This window comes from Bradysia coprophila, chromosome IV (assembly GCF_014529535.1).
Source record: "Bradysia coprophila strain Holo2 chromosome IV, BU_Bcop_v1, whole genome shotgun sequence".
Taxonomy (NCBI): domain Eukaryota; kingdom Metazoa; phylum Arthropoda; class Insecta; order Diptera; family Sciaridae; genus Bradysia; species Bradysia coprophila.
This window is the reverse complement of record NC_050738.1, coordinates 2,568,477-2,596,068: the sequence shown is the minus strand read 5'-3', so window position 1 is coordinate 2,596,068 and position 27,592 is coordinate 2,568,477. Positions and strand designations below refer to the sequence as shown.

Genomic DNA, 27,592 nt, shown 5'->3' with positions numbered 1-27,592 from the left:
GGGTAGGCGACAGTATCGTATGAAATTTCTGAAGAAGACCTGGGTAGAAGTGTTGTTGATTTATTGACATCAGTAGACATACTACTATCGAAATCACTTCTGACTTGATTATATGTGTTTGCAACTTGAGTGAACGAAGCTTCTGTGGTAAAAGCATCATCTCTAAAAGTTGTAATTTCACTTTCTGAAATACTTTCAGTAGAGAATCTAACAGTAGTTGAACCTCTACCATCAGTTGTATCAGACGAATATGTCGTCGTCTCACCATCACCAGTTCTTTTGGAGAGGCTAGCCGGAATACTTGAAGATTTAACGGATTCTGTTTCAGATTCTGTGGTGAAATTCGGAATTTTCGTAGTGTCACTGTAATATTTATTTGTGGAAGGAACATCTGTGCTTGGATTGGTTCCATAAGTTTCACTTTCCGAGATACTTTCAGTAGAGAATCTAACAGTAGTTGAATCTCTACCATCAGTGGTATCAGACGAATAAGTCGTCGTCTCACCATCACCAGTTCTTCTAGTTGTATGAGGAACGTCTGTGCTTCGATTGGTTCCATAAGTTTCTCTTTCCGAAGTACTTTCAGTAGAGAATCTAACAGTAGTTGAATCTCTACCATCAGTGGTATCAGACGAATAAGTCGTCGTCTCATCATCACCAGCTCTTCTGGAGAGGCTAGAGGGAATACTTGAAGATCTAACGGATTCTGTTTCAGATTCTGTTGTGAAATTCGGAATTTTCGTAGTGTCACTGTAATATTTATTTGTGGAAGGAACATCTGTGCTTGGATTGGTTCCATAAGTTTCACTTTCCGAGATACTTTCAGTAGAGAATCTAACAGTAGTTGAATTTCTACCATCAGTGGTATTAGACGAATAAGTCGTCGTCTCACCATCACCAGTTCTTATGTAGAGGGTAGACGGAATACTTGAAGATCTTACAGATTCTGTTTCAGATTCTGTGGTGAAATTTGGAATTTTCGTAGTGTCACTGTAATATTTATTTGTGGAAGGAACATCTGTGCTTGGATTGGTTCCATAAGTTTCACTTTCCGAAGTACTTTCAGTAGAGAATCTAACAGTAGTTGAATCTCTACCATCAGTGGTATCAGACGAATAAGTCGTCGTCTCATCATCACCAGCTCTTCTGTAGAGGCTAGAGGGAATACTTGAAGATCTAACGGATTCTGTTTCAGATTCTGTTGTGAAATTCGGAATTTTCGTAGTGTCACTGTAATATTTATTTGTGGAAGGAACATCTGTGCTTGGATTGGTTCCATAAGTTTCACTTTCCGAGATACTTTCAGTAGAGAATCTAACAGTAGTTGAATTTCTACCATCAGTGGTATTAGACGAATAAGTCGTCGTCTCACCATCACCAGTTCTTATGTAGAGGGTAGACGGAATACTTGAAGATCTTACAGATTCTGTTTCAGATTCTGTGGTGAAATTTGGAATTTTCGTAGTGTCACTGTAATATTTAGTTGTGGAAGGAACGTCTGTGCTTGGATTGGTTCCATAAGTTTCACTTTCTGAAGTACTTTCAGGAGAGAATATACCAGTAGTTGAATCTCTACCATCAGTGGTATCAGACGAATAAGTCGTCGTCTCACCGTCACCAGTTCTTCTGGAGTGGGTAGACGGAATACTTGAAGATCTAACGGATGCTGTTTCAGATTCTGTTGTGAAATTTGGAATTTTCGTAGTGTCACTGTAATATTTAGTTGTGGAAGGAACGTCTGTGCTTGGATTGGTTCCATAAGTTTCACTTTCTGAAGTACTTTCAGGAGAGAATATACCAGTAGTTGAATCTCTACCATCAGTGGTATCAGACGAATATGTCGTCGTCTCACCATCACCAGTTCTTCTAGTTGTATGAGGAACGTCTGTGCTTCGATTGGTTCCATAAGTTTCTCTTTCCGAAGTACTTTCAGTAGAGAATCTAACAGTAGTTGAATCTCTACCATCAGTGGTATCAGACGAATAAGTCGTCGTCTCACCATCACCAGTACTTCTGTAGCGGGTAGACGGAATACTTGAAGATTTAACGGATTCTGTTTCAGATTCTGTGGTGAAATTTGGAATTTTCGTAGTGTCACTGTAATATTTAGTTGTGGAAGGAACGTCTGTGTTTTGATTGGTTCCATAAGTTTCACTTTCTGAGGTACTTTCAGGAGAGAATCTACCAGTAGTTGAATCTCTACCATCAGTGATATCAGACGAATATGTCGTCGTTTCACCATCACCAGTTCTTCTGAAGACGGTAGACGGAATACTTGAAGATTTAACGGATTCTGTTTCAGATTCTGTAGTGAAATTCGGAATTTTCGTAGTGTCACTGTAATATTTAGTTGTGGAAGGAACATCTGTGCTTGGATTGGTTCCATAAGTTTCACTTTCTGAGGTACTTTCAGTATAGAATCTAACAATAATTGAATCTCTACCGTCAGTGGTATGAGACGAATATGTCGTCGTTTCACCATCACCAGTTCTTCTGGAGACGGTAGACGGAATACTTGAAGATCTAACGGATTCTGTTTCAGATTCTGTGGTGAAATTCGGAATTTTCGTAGTGTCACTGTAATATTTAGTTGTGGAAGGAACATCTGTGCTTGGATTGGTTCCATACGTTTCACTTTCTGAAGTACTTTCAGGATAGAATCTACCAGTAGTTGAATCTCTACCATCAGTTGTAGCAGACGAATATGTCGTCGTCTCATCATCACCAGTTCTGGAGAAGCTAGACGGAATACTTGAAGATCTAACGGTTTCTGTTTCAGATTCTGTTGTGAAATTCGGAATTTTCGTAGTGTCACTGTAATATTTAGTTGTGGAAGGAACATCTGTGCTTGGATTGGTTCCATACGTTTCACTTTCTGAAGTACTTTCAGGATAGAATCTACCAGTAGTTGAATCTCTACCATCAGTTGTAGCAGACGAATATGTCGTCGTCTCATCATCACCAGTTCTGGAGAAGCTAGACGGAATACTTGAAGATCTAACGGTTTCTGTTTCAGATTCTGTTGTGAAATTCGGAATTTTCGTAGTGTCACTGTAATATTTAGTTGTGGAAGGAACATCTGTGCTTGGATTGGTTCCATAAGTTTCACTTTCTGAAGTACTTTCAGGAGAGAATCTAACAGTAGTATAATCTCTACCATCAGTTGTAGCAGACGAATATGTCGTCGTCTCACTATCACCAGTTCTGGAGAAGCTAGACGGAATACTTGAAGATCTAACGGTTTCTGTTTCAGATTCTGTTGTGACATTCGGAATTTTCGTAGTGTCACTGTAATATTTAGTTGTGGAAGGAACATCTGCGCTTGGATTGGTTCCATACGTTTCACTTTCTGAAGTACTTTCAGGATAGAATCTACCAGTAGTTGAATCTCTACTATCAGTTGTAGCAGACGAATATGTCGTCGTATCATCATCACCAGTTCTGGAGAAGCTAGACGTAATACTTGAAGATCTAACGGTTTCTGTTTCAGATTCTGTTGTGAAATTCGTAATTTTCGTAGTGTCACTGTAATATTTAGTTGTGGATGGAACATCTGTGCTTGGATTGGTTCCATACGTTTCACTTTCTGCAGTACTTTCAGGATAGAATCTACCAGTAGTTGAATCTCTACCATCAGTTGTAGCAGACGAATATGTCGTCGTCTCATCATCACCAGTTCTGGAGAAGCTAGACGGAATACTTGAAGATCTAACGGTTTCTGTTTCAGATTCTGTTGTGAAATTCGGAATTTTCGTAGTGTCACTGTAATATTTAGTTGTGGAAGGAACATCTGAGCTTGGATTGGTTCCATAAGTTTCACTTTCTGAAGTACTTTCAGGAGAGAATCTACCAGTAGTTGAATCTCTACCATCAGTTGTAGCAGACGAATATGTCGTCGTCTCACCATCACCAGTTCTGGAGAAGCTAGACGGAATACTTGAAGATCTAACGGTTTCTGTTTCAGATTCTGTTGTGAAATTCGGAATTTTCGTAGTGTCACTGTAATATTTAGTTGTGGAAGGAACATCTGAGCTTGGATTGGTTCCATAAGTTTCACTTTCCGAGGTACTTTCAGTAGAGAATCTAATAGTAGTTGAATCTCTACCATCAGTGGTATCAGACGAATAAGTCGTCGTCTCACCATCACCAGTTCTTCTAGTTGTATGAGGAACGTCTGTGCTTCGATTGGTTCCATAAGTTTCTCTTTCCGAAGTACTTTCAGTAGAGAATCTAACAGTAGTTGAATCTCTACCATCAGTGGTATCAGACGAATAAGTCGTCGTCTCATCATCACCAGTTCTTCTGGAGAGGCTAGAGGGAATACTGGAAGATCTAACGGATTCTGTTTCAGATTCTGTTGTGAAATTCGGAATTTTCGTAATGTCACTGTAATATTTAGTTGTGGAAGGAACATCTGTGCTTGGATTGGTTCCATTAGTTTCACTTTCTGAAGTACTTTCAGGAGAGAATCTACCAGTAGTTGAATCTCTACCATCAGTTGTAGCAGACGAATATGTCGTCGTCTCATCATCACCAGTTCTGGAGAAGCTAGACGGAATACTTGAAGATCTAACAGTTTCTGTTTCAGATTCTGTTGTGAAATTCGGAATTTTCGTAGTGTCACTGTAATGTTTAGTTGTGGAAGGAACGTCTGTGCTTGGATTGCTTCCATAAGTTTCACTTTCTGAAGTACTTTCAGGATAGAATCTACCAGTAGTTGAATCTCTACCATCAGTTGTAGCAGACGAATATGTCGTCGTCTCATCATCACCAGTTCTGGAGAAGCTAGACGGAATACTTGAAGATCTAACGGTTTCTGTTTCAGATTCTGTTGTGAAATTCGTAATTTTCGTAGTGTCACTGTAATACTTAGTTGTAGAAGGAACATCTGTGCTTGGATTGGTTCCATAAGTTTCACTTTCTGAAGTACTTTCAGGAGAGAATCTACCAGTTATTGAATCTCTACCATCAGTTGTAGCAGACGAATATGTCGTCGTCTCATCATCACCAGTTCTGGAGAAGCTAGACGGAATACTTGAAGATCTAACGGTTTCTGTTTCAGATTCTGTTGTGAAATTCGGAATTTTCGTAGTGTCACTGTAATATTTAGTTGTGGAAGGAACATCTGAGCTTGGATTGGTTCCATAAGTTTCACTTTCAGAAGTACTTTCAGGAGAGAATCTACCAGTAGTTGAATCTCTACCATCAGTTGTAGCAGACGAATATGTCGTCGTCTCACCATCACCAGTTCTGGAGAAGCTAGACGGAATACTTGAAGATCTAACGGTTTCTGTTTCAGATTCTGTTGTGAAATTCGTAATTTTCGTAGTGTCACTGTAATATTTAGTTGTGGAAGGAACATCTGAGCTTGGATTGGTTCCATAAGTTTCACTTTCTGAAGTACTTTCAGGAGAGAATCTACCAGTTGTTGAATCTCTACCATCAGTTGTAGCAGACGAATATGTCGTCGTCTCACCATCACCAGTTCTGGAGAAGCTAGACGGAATACTTGAAGATCTAACGGTTTCTGTTTCAGATTCTGTTGTGAAATTCGTAATTTTCGTAGTGTCACTGTAATATTTAGTTGTGGAAGGAACATCTGAGCTTGGATTGGTTCCATAAGTTTCACTTTCTGAAGTACTTTCAGGAGAGAATCTACCAGTAGTTGAATCTCTACCATCAGTTGTAGCAGACGAATATGTCGTCGTCTCACCATCACCAGTTCTGGAGAAGCTAGACGGAATACTTGAAGATCTAACGGTTTCTGTTTCAGATTCTGTTGTGAAATTCGGAATTTTCGTAGTGTCGCTGTAATATTTAGTTGTGGAAGGAACATCTGAGCTTGGATTGGTTCCATAAGTTTCACTTTCTGAAGTACTTTCAGGAGAGAATCTACCAGTAGTTGAATCTCTACCATCAGTTGTAGCAGACGAATATGTCGTCGTCTCACCATCACCAGTTCTGGAGAAGCTAGACGGAATACTTGAAGATCTAACGGTTTCTGTTTCAGATTCTGTTGTGAAATTCGGAATTTTCGTAGTGTCACTGTAATATTTAGTTGTGGAAGGAACATCTGAGCTTGGATTGGTTCCATAAGTTTCACTTTCCGAGGTACTTTCAGTAGAGAATCTAATAGTAGTTGAATCTCTACCATCAGTGGTATCAGACGAATAAGTCGTCGTCTCACCATCGCCAGTTCTTCTAGTTGTATGAGGAACGTCTGTGCTTCGATTGGTTCCATAAGTTTCTCTTTCCGAAGTACTTTCAGTAGAGAATCTAACAGTAGTTGAATCTCTACCATCAGTGGTATCAGACGAATAAGTCGTCGTCTCATCATCACCAGTTCTTCTGGAGAGGCTAGAGGGAATACTGGAAGATCTAACGGATTCTGTTTCAGATTCTGTTGTGAAATTCGGAATTTTCGTAGTGTCACTGTAATATTTAGTTGTGGAAGGAACATCTGTGCTTGGATTGGTTCCATAAGTTTCACTTTCTGAAGTACTTTCAGGAGAGAATCTACCAGTAGTTGAATCTCTACCATCAGTTGTAGCAGACGAATATGTCGTCGTCTCATCATCACCAGTTCTGGAGAAGCTAGACGGAATACTTGAAGATCTAACGGTTTCTGTTTCAGATTCTGTTGTGAAATTCGTAATTTTGTCACTGTAATATTTAGTTGTAGAAGGAACATCTGTGCTTGGATTGGTTCCATAAGTTTCACTTTCTGAAGTACTTTCAGGAGAGAATCTACCAGTTGTTGAATCTCTACCATCAGTTGTAGCAGACGAATATGTCGTCGTCTCATCATCACCAGTTCTGGAGAAGCTAGACGGAATACTTGAAGATCTAACGGTTTCTGTTTCAGATTCTGTTGTGAAATTCGGAATTTTCGTAGTGTCGCTGTAATATTTAGTTGTGGAAGGAACATCTGAGCTTGGATTGGTTCCATAAGTTTCACTTTCTGAAGTACTTTCAGGAGAGAATCTACCAGTAGTTGAATCTCTACCATCAGTTGTAGCAGACGAATATGTCGTCGTCTCACCATCACCAGTTCTGGAGAAGCTAGACGGAATACTTGAAGATCTAACGGCTTCTGTTTCAGATTCTGTTGTGAAATTCGGAATTTTCGTAGTGTCACTGTAATATTTAGTTGTGGAAGGAACATCTGAGCTTGGATTGGTTCCATAAGTTTCACTTTCCGAGGTACTTTCAGTAGAGAATCTAATAGTAGTTGAATCTCTACCATCAGTGGTATCAGACGAATAAGTCGTCGTCTCACCATCACCAGTTCTTCTAGTTGTATGAGGAACGTCTGTGCTTCGATTGGTGCCATAAGTTTCTCTTTCCGAAGTACTTTCAGTAGAGAATCTAACAGTAGTTGAATCTCTACCATCAGTGGTATCAGACGAATAAGTCGTCGTCTCATCATCACCAGTTCTTATGGAGAGGCTAGAGGGAATACTGGAAGATCTAACGGATTCTGTTTCAGATTCTGTTGTGAAATTCGGAATTTTCGTAGTGTCACTGTAATATTTAGTTGTGGAAGGAACATCTGTGCTTGGATTGGTTCCATAAGTTTCACTTTCTGAAGTACTTTCAGGAGAGAATCTACCAGTAGTTGAATCTCTACCATCAGTTGTAGCAGACGAATATGTCGTCGTCTCACTATCACCAGTTCTGGAGAAGCTAGACGGAATACTTGAAGATCTAACAGTTTCTGTTTCAGATTCTGTTGTGAAATTCGGAATTTTCGTAGTGTCACTGTAATATTTAGTTGTGGAAGGAACGTCTGTGCTTGGATTGGTTCCATAAGTTTCACTTTCTGAAGTACTTTCAGTAGAGAATCTAACATTAGTTGAATCTCTACCATCAGTGGTATGAGACGAATAAGTCGTCGTCTCACCATCACCAGTTCTTCTAGTTGTATGAGGAACGTCTGTGCTTCGATTAGTTCCATAAGTTTCTCTTTCCGAAGTACTTTCAGTAGAGAATCTAACAGTAGTTGAATCTCTACCATTAGTGGTATCAGACGAATAAGTCGTCGTCTCATCATCACCAGTTCTTCTGGAGAGGCTAGAGGGAATACTGGAAGATCTAACGGATTCTGTTTCAGACTCTGTTGTGAAATTCGGAATTTTCGTAGTGTCACTGTAATATTTAGTTGTGGAAGGAACATCTGTGCTTGGATTGGTTCCATAAGTTTCACTTTCTGAAGTACTTTCAGGATAGAATCTACCAGTAGTTGAATCTCTACCATCAGTTGTAGCAGACGAATATGTCGTCGTCTCACTATCACCAGTTCTGGAGAAGCTAGACGGAATACTTGAAGATCTAACGGTTTCTGTTTCAGATTCTGTTGTGAAATTCGGAATTTTTGTAGTGTCACTGTAATATTTAGTTGTGGAAGGAACATCTGTGCTTGGATTGGTTCCATAAGTTTCACTTTCTGAAGTACTTTCAGGATAGAATCTACCAGTAGTTGAATCTCTACCATCAGTTGTAGCAGACGAGTATGTCGTCGTCTCACTATCACCAGTTCTGGAGAAGCTAGACGGAATACTTGAAGATCTAACGGTTTCTGTTTCAGATTCTGTTGTGAAATTCGGAATTTTCGTAGTGTCACTGTAATATTTAGTTGTGGAAGGAACATCTGAGCTTGGATTGGTTCCATACGTTTCACTTTCTGAAGTACTTTCAGGATAGAATCTACCAGTAGTTGAATCTCTACCATCAGTTGTAGCAGACGAATATGTCGTCGTCTCATCATCACCAGTTCTGGAGAAGCTAGACGGAATACTTGAAGATCTAACGGTTTCTGTTTCAGATTCTGTTGTGAAATTCGTAATTTTCGTAGTGTCACTGTAATATTTAGTTGTAGAAGGAACATCTGTGCTTGGATTGGTTCCATAAGTTTCACTTTCTGAAGTACTTTCAGGAGAGAATCTACCAGTAGTTGAATCTCTACCATCAGTTGTAGCAGACGAATATGTCGTCGTCTCATCATCACCAGTTCTGGAGAAGCTAGACGGAATACTTGAAGATCTAACGGTTTCTGTTTCAGATTCTGTTGTGAAATTCGGAATTTTCGTAGTGTCGCTGTAATATTTAGTTGTGGAAGGAACATCTGAGCTTGGATTGGTTCCATAAGTTTCACTTTCTGAAGTACTTTCAGGAGAGAATCTACCAGTAGTTGAATCTCTACCATCAGTTGTAGCAGACGAATATGTCGTCGTCTCACCATCACCAGTTCTGGAGAAGCTAGACGGAATACTTGAAGATCTAACGGTTTCTGTTTCAGATTCTGTTGTGAAATTCGGAATTTTCGTAGTGTCACTGTAATATTTAGTTGTGGAAGGAACATCTGTGCTTGGATTGGTTCCATACGTTTCACTTTCTGAAGTACTTTCAGGATAGAATCTACCAGTAGTTGAATCTCTACCATCAGTTGTAGCAGACGAATATGTCGTCGTCTCATCATCACCAGTTCTGGAGAAGCTAGACGGAATACTTGCAGATCTAACGGTTTCTGTTTCAGATTCTGTTGTGAAATTCGGAATTTTCGTAGTGTCACTGTAATATTTAGTTGTGGAAGGAACATCTGTGCTTGGATTGGTTCCATAAGTTTCACTTTCTGAAGTACTTTCAGGAGAGAATCTACCAGTAGTTGAATCTCTACCATCAGTTGTAGCAGACGAATATGTCGTCGTCTCATCATCACCAGTTCTGGAGAAGCTAGACGGAATACTTGAAGATCTAACGGTTTCTGTTGTGAAATTTGGAATTTTCGTAGTGTCACTGTAATATTTAGTTGTGGAAGGAACATCTGTGCTTGGATTGGTTCCATAAGTTTCACTTTCTGAAGTAGTTTCAGGAGATAATCTACCAGTAGTTGAATCTCTACCATCAGTTGTAGCAGACGAATATGTCGTCGTCTCATCATCACCAGTTCTGGAGAAGCTAGGCGGAATACTTGAAGATCTAACGGTTTCTGTTTCAGATTCTGTTGTGAAATTCGTAATTTTCGTAGTGTCACTGTAATATTTAGTTGTGGAAGGAACATCTGTGCTTGGATTGGTTCCATACGTTTCACTTTCTGAAGTACTTTCAGGATAGAATCTACCAGTAGTTGAATCTCTACCATCAGTTGTAGCAGACGAATATGTCGTCGTCTCATCATCACCAGTTCTGGAGAAGCTAGACGGAATACTTGCAGATCTAACGGTTTCTGTTTCAGATTCTGTTGTGAAATTCGGAATTTTCGTAGTGTCACTGTAATATTTAGTTGTGGAAGGAACATCTGTGCTTGGATTGGTTCCATAAGTTTCACTTTCTGAGGTACTTTCAGTAGAGAATCTAACAGTAGTTGAATCTCTACCATCGGTGGTATCAGACGAATAAGTCGTCGTCTCACCATCACCAGTTCTGGAGAAGCTAGACGGAATACTTGAAGATCTAACGGTTTCTGTTTCAGATTCTGTTGTGAAATTCGGAATTTTCGTAGTGTCACTGTAATATTTAGTTGTGGAAGGAACATCGGTGCTTGGATTGGTTCCATAAGTTTCACTTTCTGAAGTACTTTCAGGAGAGAATCTAACAGTAGTATAATCTCTACCATCCGTAGTATCAGACGAATATGTCGACGTCTCACCATCACCAGTTCTGGAGAAGCTAGACGGAATACTTGAAGATCTAACGGATTCTGTTTCAGATTCTGTTGTGAAATTCGGAATTTTCGTAGTGTCACTGTAATATTTAGTTGTGGAAGGAACATCTGTGCTTGGATTGGTTCCATAAGTTTCACTTTCTGAAGTACTTTCAGGAGAGAATCTAACAGTAGTATTATCTCTACCATCCGTAGTATCAGACGAATATGTCGTCGTCTCACCATCACCAGTTCTGGAGAAGCTAGACGGAATACTTGAAGATCTAACGGTTTCTGTTTCAGATTCTGTTGTGAAATTCGGAATTTTCGTAGTGTCACTGTAATATTTAGTTGTGGAAGGAACATCTGTGCTTGGATTGGTTCCATACGTTTCACTTTCTGAAGTACTTTCAGGAGAGAATCTACCAGTAGTTGAATCTCTACCATCAGTTGTTGCAGACGAATATGTCGTCGTCTCATCATCACCAGTTCTGGAGAAGCTAGACGGAATGCTTGAAGATCTAACGGTTTCTGTTTCAGATTCTGTTGTGAAATTCGGAATTTTCGTAGTGTCACTGTAATATTTAGTTGTGGAAGGAACATCTGTGCTTGGATTGGTTCCATACGTTTCACTTTCTGAAGTACTTTCAGGAGAGAATCTACCAGTAGTTGAATCTCTACCATCAGTTGTTGCAGACGAATATGTCGTCGTCTCATCATCACCAGTTCTGGAGAAGCTAGACGGAATACTTGAAGATCTAACGGTTTCTGTTTCAGATTCTGTTGTGAAATTCGGAATTTTCGTAGTGTCACTGTAATATTTAGTTGTGGAAGGAACATCTGAGCTTGGATTGGTTCCATAAGTTTCACTTTCTGAAGTACTTTCAGGAGAGAATCTACCAGTAGTTGAATCTCTACCATCAGTTGTAGCAGACGAATATGTCGTCGTCTCATCATCACCAGTTCTGGAGAAGCTAGACGGAATACTTGAAGATCTAACGGTTTCTGTTTCAGATTCTGTTGTGAAATTCGGAATTTTGGTAGTGTCGCTGTAATATTTAGTTGTGGAAGGAACATCTGTGCTTGGATTGGTTCCATACGTTTCACTTTCTGAAGTACTTTCAGGAGAGAATCTAACAGTAGTATAATCTCTACCATCCGTAGTATCAGACGAATATGTCGTCGTCTCACTATCACCAGTTCTGGAGAAGCTAGACGGAATACTTGAAGAGCTAACGGTTCCTGTTTCAGATTCTGTTGTGAAATTCGGAATTTTCGTAGTGTCACTGTAATATTTAGTTGTGGAAGGAACATCTGTGCTTGGATTGGTTCCATAAGTTTTACTTTCTGAAGTACTTTCAGGAGAGAATCTACCAGTAGTTGAATCTCTACCATCCGTAGTATCAGACGAATATGTCGTCGTCTCACCATCACCAGTTCTGGAGAAGCTAGACGGAATACTTGAAGATCTAACGGATTCTGTTTCAGATTCTCTTGTGAAATTTGGAATTTTCGTAGTGTCACTGTAATATTTAGTTGTGGAAGGAAGGTCTGTGTTTGGATTGGTTCCATCAGTTTCACTTTCTGAGGTACTTTCAGGATAGGATCTAACAGTAGTTGAATCTCTACCATCAGTGGTATCAGACGAATATGTCGTCGTCTCATCATCACCAGTTCTGGAGAAGCTAGACGGAATACTTGAAGATCTAACGGTTTCTGTTTCAGATTCTGTTGTGAAATTCGGAATTTTCGTAGTGTCACTGTAATATTTAGTTGTGGAAGGAACATCTGTGCTTGGATTGGTTCCATACGTTTCACTTTCTGAAGTACTTTCAGGAGAGAATCTACCAGTAGTTGAATCTCTACCATCAGTTGTTGCAGACGAATATGTCGTCGTCTCATCATCACCAGTTCTGGAGAAGCTAGACGGAATACTTGAAGATCTAACGGTTTCTGTTTCAGATTCTGTTGTGAAATTCGGAATTTTCGTAGTGTCACTGTAATATTTAGTTGTGGAAGGAACATCTGTGCTTGGATTGGTTCCATAAGTTTCACTTTCTGAAGTACTTTCAGGAGAGAATCTACCAGTAGTTGAATTTCTACCATCAGTTGTAGCAGACGAATATGTCGTCGTCTCATCATCACCAGTTCTGGAGAAGCTAGACGGAATACTTGAAGATCTAACGGTTTCTGTTTCAGATTCTGTTGTGAAATTCGGAATTTTCGTAGTGTCGCTGTAATATTTAGTTGTGGAAGGAACATCTGTGCTTGGATTGGTTCCATACGTTTCACTTTCTGAAGTACTTTCAGGAGAGAATCTAACAGTAGTATAATCTGTACCATCCGTAGTATCAGACGAATATGTCGTCGTCTCACTATCACCAGTTCTGGAGAAGCTAGACGCAATACTTGAAGAGCTAACGGTTCCTGTTTCAGATTCTGTTGTGAAATTCGGAATTTTCGTAGTGTCACTGTAATATTTAGTTGTGGAAGGAACATCTGTGCTTGGATTGGTTCCATAAGTTTCACTTTCTGAAGTACTTTCAGGAGAGAATCTACCAGTAGTTGAATCTCTACCATCCGTAGTATCAGACGAATATGTCGTCGTCTCACCATCACCAGTTCTGGAGAAGCTAGACGGAATACTTGAAGATCTAACGGATTCTGTTTCAGATTCTCTTGTGAAATTTGGAATTTTCGTAGTGTCACTGTAATATTTAGTTGTGGAAGGAACGTCTGTGTTTGGATTGGTTCCATCAGTTTCACTTTCTGAGGTACTTTCAGGATAGGATCTAACAGTAGTTGAATCTCTACCATCAGTGGTATCAGACGAAAATGTCGTCGTCTCACTATCATGATCGTTTTCAGTAGAGTTATCAAATCGAACATCAATATTATAGCCTTCGGTTGTTCCGAAGTCTACGTTTGTAGGAAATTGAATTTTATCATCGGCTATTTTCGTAGGTTTAGTGATATATTCATATATGTTTGTACTGGTGAAGTCAGTCGGTCTATTGTCATAGTCTGTTTTGTTTTTTCTCTCGATTCGCGATTCTGTAGTACTTATATCAAAATCTGAATCAGGATGATTATTTAAGTTTCTAGAGAAATTTTTAAATGAATCAAAATCTGTGTCCGTGTTATTCGGTGTTAGGATGGATGGAATTGTGGAAACAATGGGTACACATTTTCGGGTAGCATCACCAGTTAAACCTTCAGGACAATAACAAATTGGTCGACGTTTTACGATGGTACATAACGCCGATTCGCCACAACCATTCGTACATGGATCTATACATAGACCCATCAGACACTGGTTGGTGTCACCGCAATCGGTATGCTTAGAACATATGTTTTGAACTTGTGTTCTACTGTCGTCAGCTGTGAATTTCATAATTTTAGTATATACATAAAGTTTTCGCTTTTAGAATATTTACAAATTTTTTGATTTTTGCAGACAAACTATTTACAAAAGAAGGAAAATAAAAACATTTTGCTCTAAGAATGCACTAAAAACACTTCAGACTTTACAAAGAATTTGCTACACCGAGACGAACAGTCGATCGATCCAAAATTATGCCAAAAAGAATTCAAATGATAATAAAAAGGAACATTATGATTCTGTAAAAAGTTTTTCACTCAATTTTTTTCCGATTCGTCTCGAGTGTTTTTCTTTGGAGACAACACTAAAAGTTTCTATTAGATTCTGTGAAAGCTTACTATTTACAACAAAAATGTAAACTAAATTGTTTACGAACATAAGTTACAAAAAATCGGAGATCTTGCTAAAAAAGAAATGGAAGAAACGAGCGAAATGTAAAAAATTTCAATCGAAAATGTTCTGTAATTAAAACTTTTGCCATGTTTAATATTGTATAAAAGTGTAAAGTAGCGGTCTGTATAGTTAAAGTTAAAGTTAAGTTAGATTATAGGAGTTAAGTTGTAAGGCTAGGTGTAATTTTGGTAAGTAAGATTAGATTCTTTAGTAAAAATATAGCAATAGAGTGAGTTTTATTTTTCATTTTTTTTTTTTCTTGAAAATAGTGAGCATGAGCGTGTGTGAATGTTTAATTTTTTTTTAAATTGTTTTGTCATTGAAAGAGAAAAATTTCATTTAAATTTTAGGTAAAAATTCATTAAAAAATGCAATATGCAATGCAGATTTATATTACAAAAGTAAATCACTTTAATAAATTAGAACGTACGTGTAAGAAGAGAAATTGCACAATTATGGGACTAAATTGAATATGAAAATAAACTTAATAAATAGGTGTATACAGAGAGACAGTTTGGAAAAAGAGATTCATAGTTCTTTTTTTTGGTGGGGCGAGGGGTAAGGAGGAGGTTTGTGTAGTAAATTTTTTTAATGGGCATTTCGCTTAAATTTGTAAATTTATTTGATAGAATTGGTGTGTTGTGTGTTTAGCAAAATATTTCGTTTCGTTGGATCAGGCTTAAAGAAGAGTATTTGGTTTGTTTGTCTAATTAAACAAAAACTTCGTATGTGCGCTAGTCGCCGAATTTTTGTTCATTAAATTTCTTTACCTTTTTGACATCCATTTCGTGCATCAGCAATGAATCCCTGTGGACAGAATTTGCATATGGGTTTATGGTCTTCCACAAAGCAAGGTGAATTAGCAGCACATGAAGCAAAGTCGCATGGATTAATGCATTGAAAGTTTCGACAAGCTAAACCCGCAGGACATCCACTGTCACGCAAGCATATAGATATCGATGGGCTGCAGTCCTTCATGCATATGCAGACTGGCTTGTGATCTTGGACTAGACATGATTTATCAGTCGGACAAGGCGGTTGTCGATTAGCCGTTACGATGCATGGATTCTTGCATCTCATTTCGATGCATGCCATATTCGAGGCACATTCATCGTCACGCGAACATTCGCGTTTGTCAGGTGCGCATATCAATTCACCATTCTCGTTCACAACGAATCCAAATTTACACACGCACACCGGTCGGTGTTTTCGTGGTTCGCATTTCTTGTTATCAACGCATGTAACATCATCGCACGGATCGGAACATTGGCCATATCGATCACAGCGCAACCAATCGGGACAATCAGTGTCACTAGCGCATAGCATTGTATCGGCAGGACGGGGTGTCTCTGTTGTTAAGCCTTCACAAACGGGATCTGCTTTGCATTCGATATCCGGTCGTCCGACATAGCAATTGGGACAAGAGCATCGCGGTCGGTGTAAGACCGTTTGGCATAATGCATTTTCACCGCATGCGCCTCGAATCGAACATGGATCCGAACAGAATCCATTCAAACATGCTTTTTCGCCGGCACAATCAATATCGCTGGAGCACTCCTTGTCTAAATGTCCGAATATAAGTGGGTTTTGTGATTTGATTTTGTGATGAAATGACGAGGTTTTTTGTTTGATAATAAAAAAAAATTCTCTCTTATCCTAATGTGTGAAATGTTTTGTGTTTTTGATTTTTTGTTAAAAAAATTTATTTTTTTGCAAATTAAATTTCTTATTAATGGAAGAAGGGGAGGTGTGGACAAAAGAAAAAGTATTAAAATAAAGAACTGTGAAGGGAGATTTTCTCACAACAATTTTGAATAAATGAATTTAAGTACATCCAACACATGCGCTCTGCCCGGAGAGAACACAGATAAAATTGAATTTTTTAAAGCTTAAAGATTCATATTTTTTCCATAAACGAAAGAGACACAAAAATAAAATTGATAAAAATATGGACTGTGAATTTCTTGACTCAAAAAGATGTCGACACTGTCATATTTTCAAATGAAAGGAAATTTTTTTTAGGATAACAAAAGTCCAAAAAATTATAGAACATAGAAAGTATGTACAACTTAATCTAGAAAAATTTAAATAAAAAAAACTCATGAAAATGTCAAAAGATAAGGTAGCCCAGACAACAACATAAAAAATTTGTCTTTTGTACATAGCATGAGACCCGTACGCGTGCATGCATAATCTATGTGAGAATTGTCCCGTCCACAGTTCCCAATCTATGACTTTTCCGGTCCATGTGTTTGGATTCACATTTCTCTTTTCTCTTCGGAAATAGTCTCAATGTTTGTGCAAACAAATTTCGATTTAACAAAAAATTAAAAACATCAAAAATTTTATAATTTGCTTTTGTGTTGATGAATTCATAAACAGAAAGTAAATGAAAATAAATTGGCGAAAATTAAAATTAAATGAGCGAAACAAACAAAACGATTTTCATGGGTGGATGGTGCACGATTTTCTTTTTTTTGTCATTCATTTTGTTTGATTGATAAATTGCGCTTAGAAAAACATAACAGGAAAATAGAACAATTGATTGATCGGCAGAAAATGGGATAATAAGAGCTACTATTCCATTTGAAATTTTAAAAAAATTGAGAAAAATTTTGTTTGAAAGAAAGAAACATAAAGAATATTATTGAGATGTATAATAGAAGAATAGAGGCACAGATTGGGAAACCGCGATAGCGACACTTCACGAGTAAAACTTATTTATACTTCCTGTTTAAAACCATATCAAATTTTCATAAAAATAAATTGTGCAAAATATTTAAAAACAAAAAAAAATCATAAATGCCATATCATAATTAAATGCGGTCCTTTAAATAGACAAGTCTTTTAAGAACATCAACAGTGGTGTGTATTTATAAAACGAAATATTCTAATTGCAACAATAATGGTAAGATATATTTGTGGGTGTGATTTTGACCATTTCGCAATTCAGTCTTGGTGTATTTGCAGAAAACATTTTGTAATATTTACAGCATCTATTTGGTGTATTATTCAATAATGTGGAATGGAAAATAATTATGTGAATTTATATATGTGTTGTTCGAACGACATCGATATTTAAAAAAAGTGTTTTTTAAGTGGTCTTCTGCTATCCATAGTGATCACTTTACCTCTCTGGCAAAGGAGTTGTAACCAGGATTTTTTTTTTGAAAATAATTTCCTTAATTTTCCTACATTTTCCATAATTTTTGCAAATTTTTGCAAATATATTTTCCGAGAAAATTGAAAAAAAGGGAAAATTCAAGAAAATGTTGTCCTAGTCTCACTCAGTCCTTTTTGACTCTCAGTCGTAATACGTACTTCGTGTGGAACGAACGATAATTTTCTGCATAGTTTTGATTCTGCAGAGGTTTCACTAAATTCACTAAAGAAGCGTTTCAGCATAGGCTAGGAACAACGTTATTTGCGCCGAAAATCATTGACAACCTTTCTTTTTTTTACGACGACCTCTAGCATGTAAGAATGATAAGTCTCGATTTTTCTTGGCCTCCTCCTAAAGTATAACAAAATTCATAGATAAGGTTGACTTGAGACCCTTTGTATCCCACAGAGCATAATGATTCTACGAAATTCAGTTCGAACAGGACATGCATTGTGAGGTATTGAATAAAATAGCGATAGCTCACCAAATTTGTATCAGAAAGTCTTAGGGAATATTTCGACTGAGACTACTAGAAACCACAGCATTAATTTCACAAATGGTTGCTGTTTACGGTTCCAGTTTAATCTGAACATCTACCAGGTGGTCCACAAACAAAACACGGTTTGTATTCTAAGCAATCAAATTAAACGGCATCGTGTGCATAGATCAGATCACGGTGCTACGCTACGCAGTAAAGACACTGAGTCAAGCTGTAGCTTGTCAGCGATGGAGCGAAGGTTCCACATTCATGGCCTCAAAACTTTTTCACTATAAATTTGTCTTGGGTCTCATTCATAAATTACGTGCTGCCACCAACGTTAAATCTTAAATAACTCTAGAAATGCGAGGCCTGTCGTCTGCAAAGTCAAAACTTTGTTCTACCTCCGAAAAAACCCATTTAAAGGGGGGATATAGCATAGTTCTAAGGTGTGATTTCCACTTACAATAAAAACGACTACTTTTTGCCTGCGTTTAGCTAAACCACCCCTCTTTTCTATTGTTTAAAGTGTAAACGGAGAGAAACCGGAGTGCTTTTTCGTAAGGGGAAATCAATAAGAACTTCACATAGCGCGTTTTTCTCGAGTTATTTAGAATTTAATTTTGATGGCAGCACTGAAACAGCGTTATGTAATTGGGTAATGATAAATATCCCTTGTTGAAAAATATAACTCAGCTCATTTTTGCTATTTGTAATCGTGGAACACTGTACAATACGCATAACCATCACCCCTAAAACACATATAAATTCACATAAAAACCCACATTAGCATATTCGACGATAAACAACAACATTTCAGACAAATACGGATCACAGCCAAGTTCTCATTTGAGAATATATTTGAGTAATTCACTTGTGTGGTGATAGAATTGATAAAAAATATTGATTCACTCTATTTGCAAATATTATTAATTGGTTGATTAACAACAAAACTACGATTTGTTTTTTTTTTGAGGGGTAAATAAATAAGGGTAAATAAACAACAAATAAACTTTCAATTTCCTATTAATCCAATTATTGAATATTATTTCGTTAGCCTACGGCTTAATATTGTGAGTTAGAAAAAAATATATTTCCTCTTAGGTTACTCACACAAAATATGTAAAAAATTAAAAACAAAAATAAAATTTCAAAAGATTAAAAAACAACATCAATAAAGTCTGATTAAAAATACGTGCTGGATCATTAGTCTTGGTTTTATAAAAAAACAATTTTAAGAACAACAAAAATTATCGGATAAAAATATGGATGGCATTTTAAGGAATAATTTAAACAAAAATCAAATTTTCCATTGTTAAAATCAATGTAGTCAGCCAATAAAAATGACTTACCTTGTCGGCAAACATAACCATTTCCTTGTTGAACACATTCACCTGTCGGACATCCCTTGATCTGGCAATCTCCTGAATTGTCTCGGTATTGATTGCCTGCAATCGAAAATGTTCATTTTTCAAAAACCCCGTCAATCGCATATTCATTCCACCGTTCACAACTTACATTCAATGTACGGATCACCATTCGGGAATTCTGGCGGACAGTAACATTCCGGTTCATTGTGATTCAATACTCTACAAGCGGCATTTCGACCGCAAGATTGATCGGCACATAAATTGACTTGTTGCCCACCGCATATGCATCCACTGCGAGGATCACCAACACATCCCGGTGCACAACTGCATTCATATCCGTCATTCACTTCACGGCATCTGGCATTTTCACCACACGGATTTCGAGCACAGGCACCAATGATTTGTGGCGAACATTCGAGAGCTGGATTTCCATAGTGTCCTGGTGGGCACGAACATTGGGCGTGACGATTTACAACACGACATTGGGCATTTATACCGCATGCTCCGGGCTGGAGACATGGGTTTTTACAGGAGCCACTCTCACACAGTTTGTCGTATTCGCAGTCGTCATTCGTTTGGCATTCGTAGGGTAAACATCCTTTGACAGGTTCGCCTTGGAAGCCATCGGGACATAAGCAAATTGTTCGATGTTCAGACACTTTACAGAGAGCATTCTTTCCGCAAGCATTGTCACGGAGACACGGGTCCAAGCACTGTCCATTGATGCACGATCGATCATTGGAACAGTCCAAATTCGAACGGCAACCGGCAATGCAAGCTCCATTTTGACAAAGTTGGCCAGCTGGACAAGCTCCGGGATTACATTTTGTTCGGCATTTACCACGAGAGCAGATTTGTCCGCAGGAGCATTCATTATTCGTGTTACACGTTTCTGCGCAGAATACACCGGCTTCGTCACATTGACAATATGAGTTGCATCTCTGTAACGGCAGTGTGCATGCTGATAGAGCGTTTCCGAGGAAACCAGCAGGGCAACTGCATTGAACACCGTGATTGATAACAGAACAGTCTGCACATGTACCACATTGGCCAGTGGTTGTACATGGATTAGTACATTGATTGTTGATACACGCTTGATCACTCGGGCACACATTATCACTTCTGCATCCGATTTGACACAAACGATTCTCACAAATTTGTCCTTGACCACACGAAGCATCACTATTGCAAATAGCTCGACAAACTCCACGTACACATCGTTCGTCAGACAAGCAATTTTGATCGCCACGACAAGTGGCCTGGCATACATTTCCATAGCAAGAGTGATTCGGTGGACAATCGTTGTGTTGTCCGCAAATAGTTGTCGGGAATTTACATCCAATGTTGGCATCGCCTACAAGTGGTGGAGGGCAAGTACATTGCTTCTTGTGATTAACACATCGACATTCAGCATTTGTACCGCAAGTTGTACCGCCAACACATGGATCGACACATTGTTGATTGATGCATCCTAGGTTTAGAGGACAATCGTCATCCGACCGACATCCAGCCGAGCAAATAAGACCTTGGCAAATTTCACCATTTCTGCAATCATCATCACGACGACATAAAGGTTTGCAAGATCCTCGCTCACAGCGTTCATTGCTCAGACAGTTTGAATCACTGGCACACATTGGTCGACACGATCCATCGAAACAGCCGTAGCTGGATGGACACCCGCGATTCTCGGTACAAGACAGTGCGGGAGTACGTACACAGCCAACCACTGCAGTTGGACTTGGTACCATACCAGTGAGGCAAGAGCATGTTGCTCGATGATTGGAAACTGAGCACACAGCATTTGGACCGCAAGGATTTTCTTTGCATGGATTAGTGCAGGTATTATTGCGACACGATTCACTAGCACTGCAATCTTCATCGGTGTGACAGGCAAAGATACAGCGATTATGGAGACAAATGTGGCCGAGGAAGCAATCATTGTCGACACGGCATGTCAGCATACAGTTTCCACGTAGACATTTCTCATTCAAAGCACAATCCTGATCAAGTCTGCAACGTGGTAGACACATTGAATCTCGACATGTATCACCCTCAGCACAATCTTGGTTTGAGGCGCAAGACGTTGGAATTCGTACACATTCAATAGCAGAGTCTCCTGAAAAATTAATTACAAATTTAAGGCCGCAGCTCGAACATTTCATTGCGATAGTCTTACCAGTAAATCCAGGAGCGCATGAGCATTGCTTATAGTGATTGTTACATGTACATTGTGCATTCATTCCACATGCCTTCGGTTGATCGCAAGGATTTATGCATTGGCTGTGATCGCAAACTTCGTTCAAAGCGCATTCCAAATCATTGTTGCAGGTCGGCTTGCAAATTTGATTGTAACAGTACGAATCAGCTGGACATTCTGACGATTGTCGACATGGCACGGGCAGTGGTCTGCATCCGATGCCATTGTCCAAAGGATTCCCATCGTATCCAGGTCTGCATACACATCTGCTAACATGATTGACAGCTTCGCAAGCAGCATTCGGTCCACACACTTTGTCTTCGCAAACATCTCTACATTTCGGTTCGCCTCGTACATTGACACATTCGGCACTTTCCGGGCAATCTTGATTCCTCAAACATTCGACTGCTGGGCGACATCCTTCATTATATGGATCGCCAACCAAACCGCGACCACACGAACATTGGAACGAACCTTTACTGTTTTTACATTTAGCTCCAGGGCCACAAGGAGCATCGCGACAAAAATCGACTGCGTCACAGCGTACACGCGGATCGCCACTGTAGCCCGGTTGACAATAACAAACTTGCTTGTGGTTTTCAGCGGAACACAATGCATTTTCTCCGCACGGTCGTCCTACGAGGCATGCAATTTTACACATATTCTGGTCGCATAGCTTATCATTCGAGCAGTCCTTATCGCTTTCACATTCGATCTTTCGGCAACCGACCTTTGCATCACCAGCAAAGCCAGCTTTGCAACTACAGTCCGCATTATGATTTCGAGCGTTACATTCAGCATTTCGACCGCACAACGTTCGTCCATCGCATGAATTCTTACACTCCGAACGACCGTATGAATCTTGAACACAATTCTCGGTTGGATCGCAGTCATTGTCACTGCGACATCTAACTTCCTTGGTGCAGATATTATTCAGACAGTATTGGAAGTCGGGGCAAGTGGTGTTACTGTTGCAAGTAGGTTGACAGACGCCTTGTAGACAAAGTTGTCCGTTGATACATTCTCGATTCGACGAGCATAGTGAACAGCAGATTCCATTGTTGCAAATAGTTCCTGCCTGGCATTGATTATCGCTGTTGCAATATTGCACCGGAACACATCCCAGTAGTGGATTACCTGTTGTACCTGGATGACACGAACAGATTCCGATATGATTTTCCACGTAACAATTGGCATTCTGTCCGCACGAGTTAGACAGCGAACACGGGTCAATACATTTCGAATCGATGCAAGATTTGGATGGATCACAGTCTGTATTGTCGCTACATTCAACAATGACACATTCATGATGTGCGTCTCCTCTGGCATTTCCAGGACACTTGCACACAGCCGAATGACCTCTAACCGAGCACAATGCATTCTTGCCGCAAATATTTGGATTTTCACACGGATTCGTGCATCGAGCATTGTCGCACGCAGCATTGCTAGGACAATCAGAGTCTGTGAAACATTCACCAGGCGCACGGCATCCTGTCGAAATTGGATCGCCAACTAAGCCATCGGGACACGAGCAAACGTAGTTTCCTGGGGCATTTCGACAATAAGCCGATTGATGGCATGGATTGTTCGAGCATTCATCGATGTCCTGGCAAATATTCTCGATAATCATGTATCCTGGCGAGCAAGTGCATATGGCTTGATGGTTTTCAACATGACAGGATCCACGACCACAATTTACGTTATCGCATGGGTTCGCACATTTGTACGAATCACCCAGACAGGTTCGGGTCAAGTCACAATCATCGTCGTTGATACATTCAACTCTGAAGCATCCAATACTTTTGTCCAATGGGTCGCTGAAAGAGAAAAAGTTAAAATTGAATGGTCGGTGTCGTCGGTGTATTTTGCAAGGAAATCGTTATTTTCGAGTAAGGTAACACAAAAATTGTAACGAAATCGCTACTCACCCTAGATGACCTGATGGACAATGACACAATGCTTTGTGATCCACAGATTGACATTGAGCACTTCTTCCACATTGTGTTACAGAGCAAGGATCTGTACATTTTCCTTGCACGCAAGCCAAATTAGCAGCACAATCAGCGTCACGACTACATTGATTCGGTTGTACACATCCGGGATTGCCATATGGATCTCCAACTGTTTTACCAGGACAAACACATCTGAACGAACCAGGTGCATTTTCGCATCGCGCACTCGGATGACACGGTTTTTCCGTACATTCATCGATATCTGAACAACCGAATGGGGTTCCAATGAATCCAGATCCACATTTACACTTGCCATTGATGCACACTTGTGTTGCTGGACAATCACTGTCCGATCCACAACCCGGTTGACACGTTCCTTTGTCGTTACAAATCTCACCTGGTAGGCAATTGTTGTTTGTGTAACAAACTTTAGCGCATACACTGTTTGCGCAACGTTCACCAATGGCGCAAGATAAGTTGTCGGTGCAAGGTACGTTACATTGATTACCGATACACATGTGTCCAGCTGGGCATTGATTTGTGGCTGTACAAGATGATGGGAAACGTACACAGCCTTGTTCGGGAGTTGGATTGCCTTCGAATCCAACGGGGCATTTACAGGACGTGACATGGTTATCAAATTTGCACAGAGCATTAGGACCGCAAACTCCAGCCGTTTCGCATGGGTTCTGGCATTTGCTGTTGTAACACACTTCGTTTGTAGAACAGTCCTTGTTGCTACGACATCCCAAGGCGCATACTCCATTGGTACAGGCTTGATTGGCTGGACACTGACTGTGGCTGGAACACTTCACCAAACAGATGTTTTGTATGCAATTCTCATTTTCCGCACAATCATTTTCATTTCGACAGGCTACAGAACATTGATTATTGTAGCAAACGCCTCCATCGCATTCAATGTCGCTGGTACATCCAATTGTATCTCTAGCACATCCGTCACGCGCTTCATTCGAAACGAATTTGAATTTGTACGGACATACACAGTTCGCTTTGCCGTTTTCAATTTTGCAGACCATATTCGGGCCACAAGCTTTGTCACACTTATCAGCACATCGGCCATTGATACAGTAGGCCGTGCTTGGACAATCTGCATCGCCGTTGGGGCATGTTCCAATCGGGAAACATCCGGTTGTTGTTGGATAACCAATAAGACCTGGTGGACATTTACAAATTGCGCCATTCGGTCCATGTTCACACACAGCATTGGATGCACATTCGTCGCAGGATGATGTCAATTTGCAGCCAACGTCTGGAATTGGATCGCCTTTGTATCCCGGAGGACATTGACACACAGCACGATGGTCTTCTGCGATACAGATTGCGTTTTCACCGCAAGATTCTTCATCGCAAACATCGTAACAGGTGTGTGTAAGTCGGTTACACAGTTGGGTCGGCGGGCAGTCAATGTTATAAACACATGGAACAGATTTGCATCCGCCAGTCATATCATAAGGATCGCCATCATATGGACCAGGTGGACATTGACATTTGGCTACGTGGTTGTTTGTAACGCATACAGCGTGAGGTCCACATTGAACATGTTCGCATGCTGGACGACACATGAACACTCCCAGTTCATTGTTTTTGACACACGTTTCAGATTCTGGGCACTCGGCACTCGTCAAACATTGATTTTGTCGTTCCAATCGGCAACCGTTACGATCCTTTGGATTTCCAACGAAGCCTGACAAACATTCACAGTTACCTTGATGCTGTCTGGCTACACAGGCTGAATTCGCAGGACATTGGAATTCTGAGCAAATCGATTGGCATTTGAGTATTCCGAGAACATCGGGTCGACAAGCCGCATTAGATGGACAATCTTCATCGGTTACACAATCCGGAATCGAGGGTTTTTCGCATCTGGACGACACGGGATTCCAAACGAAGCTCTCTTTGCATTCACAGATTGGATTGCTATTTTTGTCCAATTTGCAGTGTTCGTTTGTGCCACAAGCAACATTTTCACATGGATTGATGCATGATCGCTTGCCGGTCACATCGAATGAGCAAATGTATCCCTTTTCACAGTCTCCGTTCGATTGGCAGCCGTCTGGATCGTTTTTCGTACTATGCTTCTGGCAACCCAATTCAAAGTCGCTTGGATTTCCAAAGTAACCGTCGCCACAAATACAAGACGAACGGTGGTTCTTTGTGATACATAAGGCGTTCGGTCCACATTGGAATCGACTACAGCCATCGATACATTTACGTAATCCGCGAGTAATTTGGAAGCAAATCTCTGACGATTTACAGTCTTGGTCGATGTCACATTGATCATGGATGTAGCATCCTTTGTTTAGGTCGTCCGGTGAACCAATGTATCCAGGAGGGCAAACACATTTACCAGAATCACATCCAGCTCTTGGACCGCAGTTAATCTTTTCACATAAATCGCGGCACTTCCCTTTTTCGCAACGGAAGCCGGATGGACACAATGTATTTGCATCGCACTGGCACCGATGTGGATTGTCACAAGCATTCTTCTGCAAAGGCGTACAAATCGAGAATGGGTTTCTGGAAAAGAAATTTCAAATTATACTTTCATTCTCCCGCTAAAATTGAAATTCAAATGAAACTTACCCAGTAGATCCTGGTTGACACTTGCAATCGTAACTTCCCGGTGTGTTTATGCAAATGGCACCTTGACCACAAGCTCCGTTCGAGCATTCATCGATGTCATGACACTGAACGAAAGGATTGCCGAAATAACCGGGTGGACAGACACAATCGAGGGATACGCCGTCTTCACGGCACTCAGCTCCAATTCCGCATGATGTTTGACTACATGAAGTCTTTCGCTGAGGTCCACATGTCTCATAGGGATTACCAACGGATCCTGGATTACAGGCACATTGATTCGAGAACGTACCGTATTGACAATGGGCATTTTGTCCGCAACCGGGTTCACATGCTGGTGATGAAATTGCTGTAAACGACAAACAAAGAAGTTGAGCCAGAGGAAATCGGAAAACGACGGGTGATAAACTTACGTGGCATACACAGCAGATCTGGATTTCCAACGAAATTGGGTTCACAGACACATCGTCCATTGGTCGGATTACAAGTGGCACCGACTCCACAAACTATATTTTCACATCGGTGCTTGCATCGGCCTCCAATGCAGACTTGCGAATCGGTACATGGTTTTGTAGCAGAACATTGATCAGTTACACAGGATCCGCCTGGGAATGGATTTCCCAACAATCCTGATGGACATTTACATGTCGGACCATCGGGAGTTACAATACAAACGGCATCATGGCCACAGAAATAATCGGAGCATTCTGTGAAAGAATTGATTTACTTGAAATGAAGTCTTTGAAGCATTAAATGGCGATTTATGACTTACGTGACAAACATTCTCCGTTGGGACCTTCGATAAAGCCGACACGACACCGACACCATGCAGCATGATTCTCTGGTTCACAGTAAGCATTTGGTCCACACAATAAACTGCTGCAAGGACTGATACATCTACCTTGGACACAGGCTAATGTTGGTGCACAATCTGAGTTATCGGAACATTGTGTTTTGACGGAGCCATTTTCCAGAATACAGCCACCCTTGTACGCGTCACCGATTTGACCTTTGGGACACACACATTTGTAACCGCCTTTTTCGTTGATACATTGTGCTCCGTACGCACATGGAGAATTAGCACATTCGTTTTCGCTAGTACAACCTCTGAGCGGATCGCCACGATAGCCTACTTCACACATGCATTGTGGTGGATCACTCGGTGTGCATTTGGCGTTAATGCCGCATGGATATCGATCGCATGGACTTTTGCATTTATTTCCATCGCTGGTGTCCAAGAAAAACGGTGGTGGGCAGACACATTCTCCCGGCTGTACACATTTTTCGTTCAATCCACATTCGCGATCAGAAGAGCAGCGTCTCTGTGGTGCTGCACACAAACCATGATATGGATCACCTAAAAATTGAAAGTCATGTAACCGCCGACCAGATTGAAACTTGTCTCTGAATCACA

General features: G+C 40.1%; 2 protein-coding genes and 1 long non-coding RNA gene across 3 annotated transcripts in view; 1 reads left to right on the top strand and 2 right to left on the bottom strand.

Annotated features, from left to right (window-relative positions):
* The window catches only part of LOC119066469, a 226,056-nt gene that overhangs the window by 103,255 nt on the left and 95,209 nt on the right, over window positions 1-27,592 (bottom strand). The window contains 8 exon segments of the mRNA XM_037168975.1: window positions 15,188-15,979; window positions 19,411-19,506; window positions 19,577-21,544; window positions 21,605-23,442; window positions 23,554-26,115; window positions 26,182-26,527; window positions 26,592-26,885; window positions 26,951-27,535. Of these exon segments, the coding sequence (XP_037024870.1) occupies window positions 15,188-15,979; window positions 19,411-19,506; window positions 19,577-21,544; window positions 21,605-23,442; window positions 23,554-26,115; window positions 26,182-26,527; window positions 26,592-26,885; window positions 26,951-27,535 (8,481 nt within the window).
* Window positions 1-27,592, top strand: part of LOC119066483 — a 274,825-nt gene that overhangs the window by 215,644 nt on the left and 31,589 nt on the right. The window lies entirely within an intron of this gene.
* Window positions 1,288-4,994, bottom strand: LOC119066470. The gene has a single exon (XM_037168976.1). It carries the CDS (start codon window positions 4,907-4,909, stop codon window positions 1,418-1,420), a length of 3,492 nt encoding a protein of 1,163 aa, XP_037024871.1. The 5' UTR covers window positions 4,910-4,994; the 3' UTR covers window positions 1,288-1,417.

Coding starts and splice junctions, on each gene's coding strand:
- LOC119066470 (XM_037168976.1), bottom strand. CDS start 4,909: ATGGAACCAATCCAAGCACAGATGTTCCTTCTACAACTAAGTATTACA.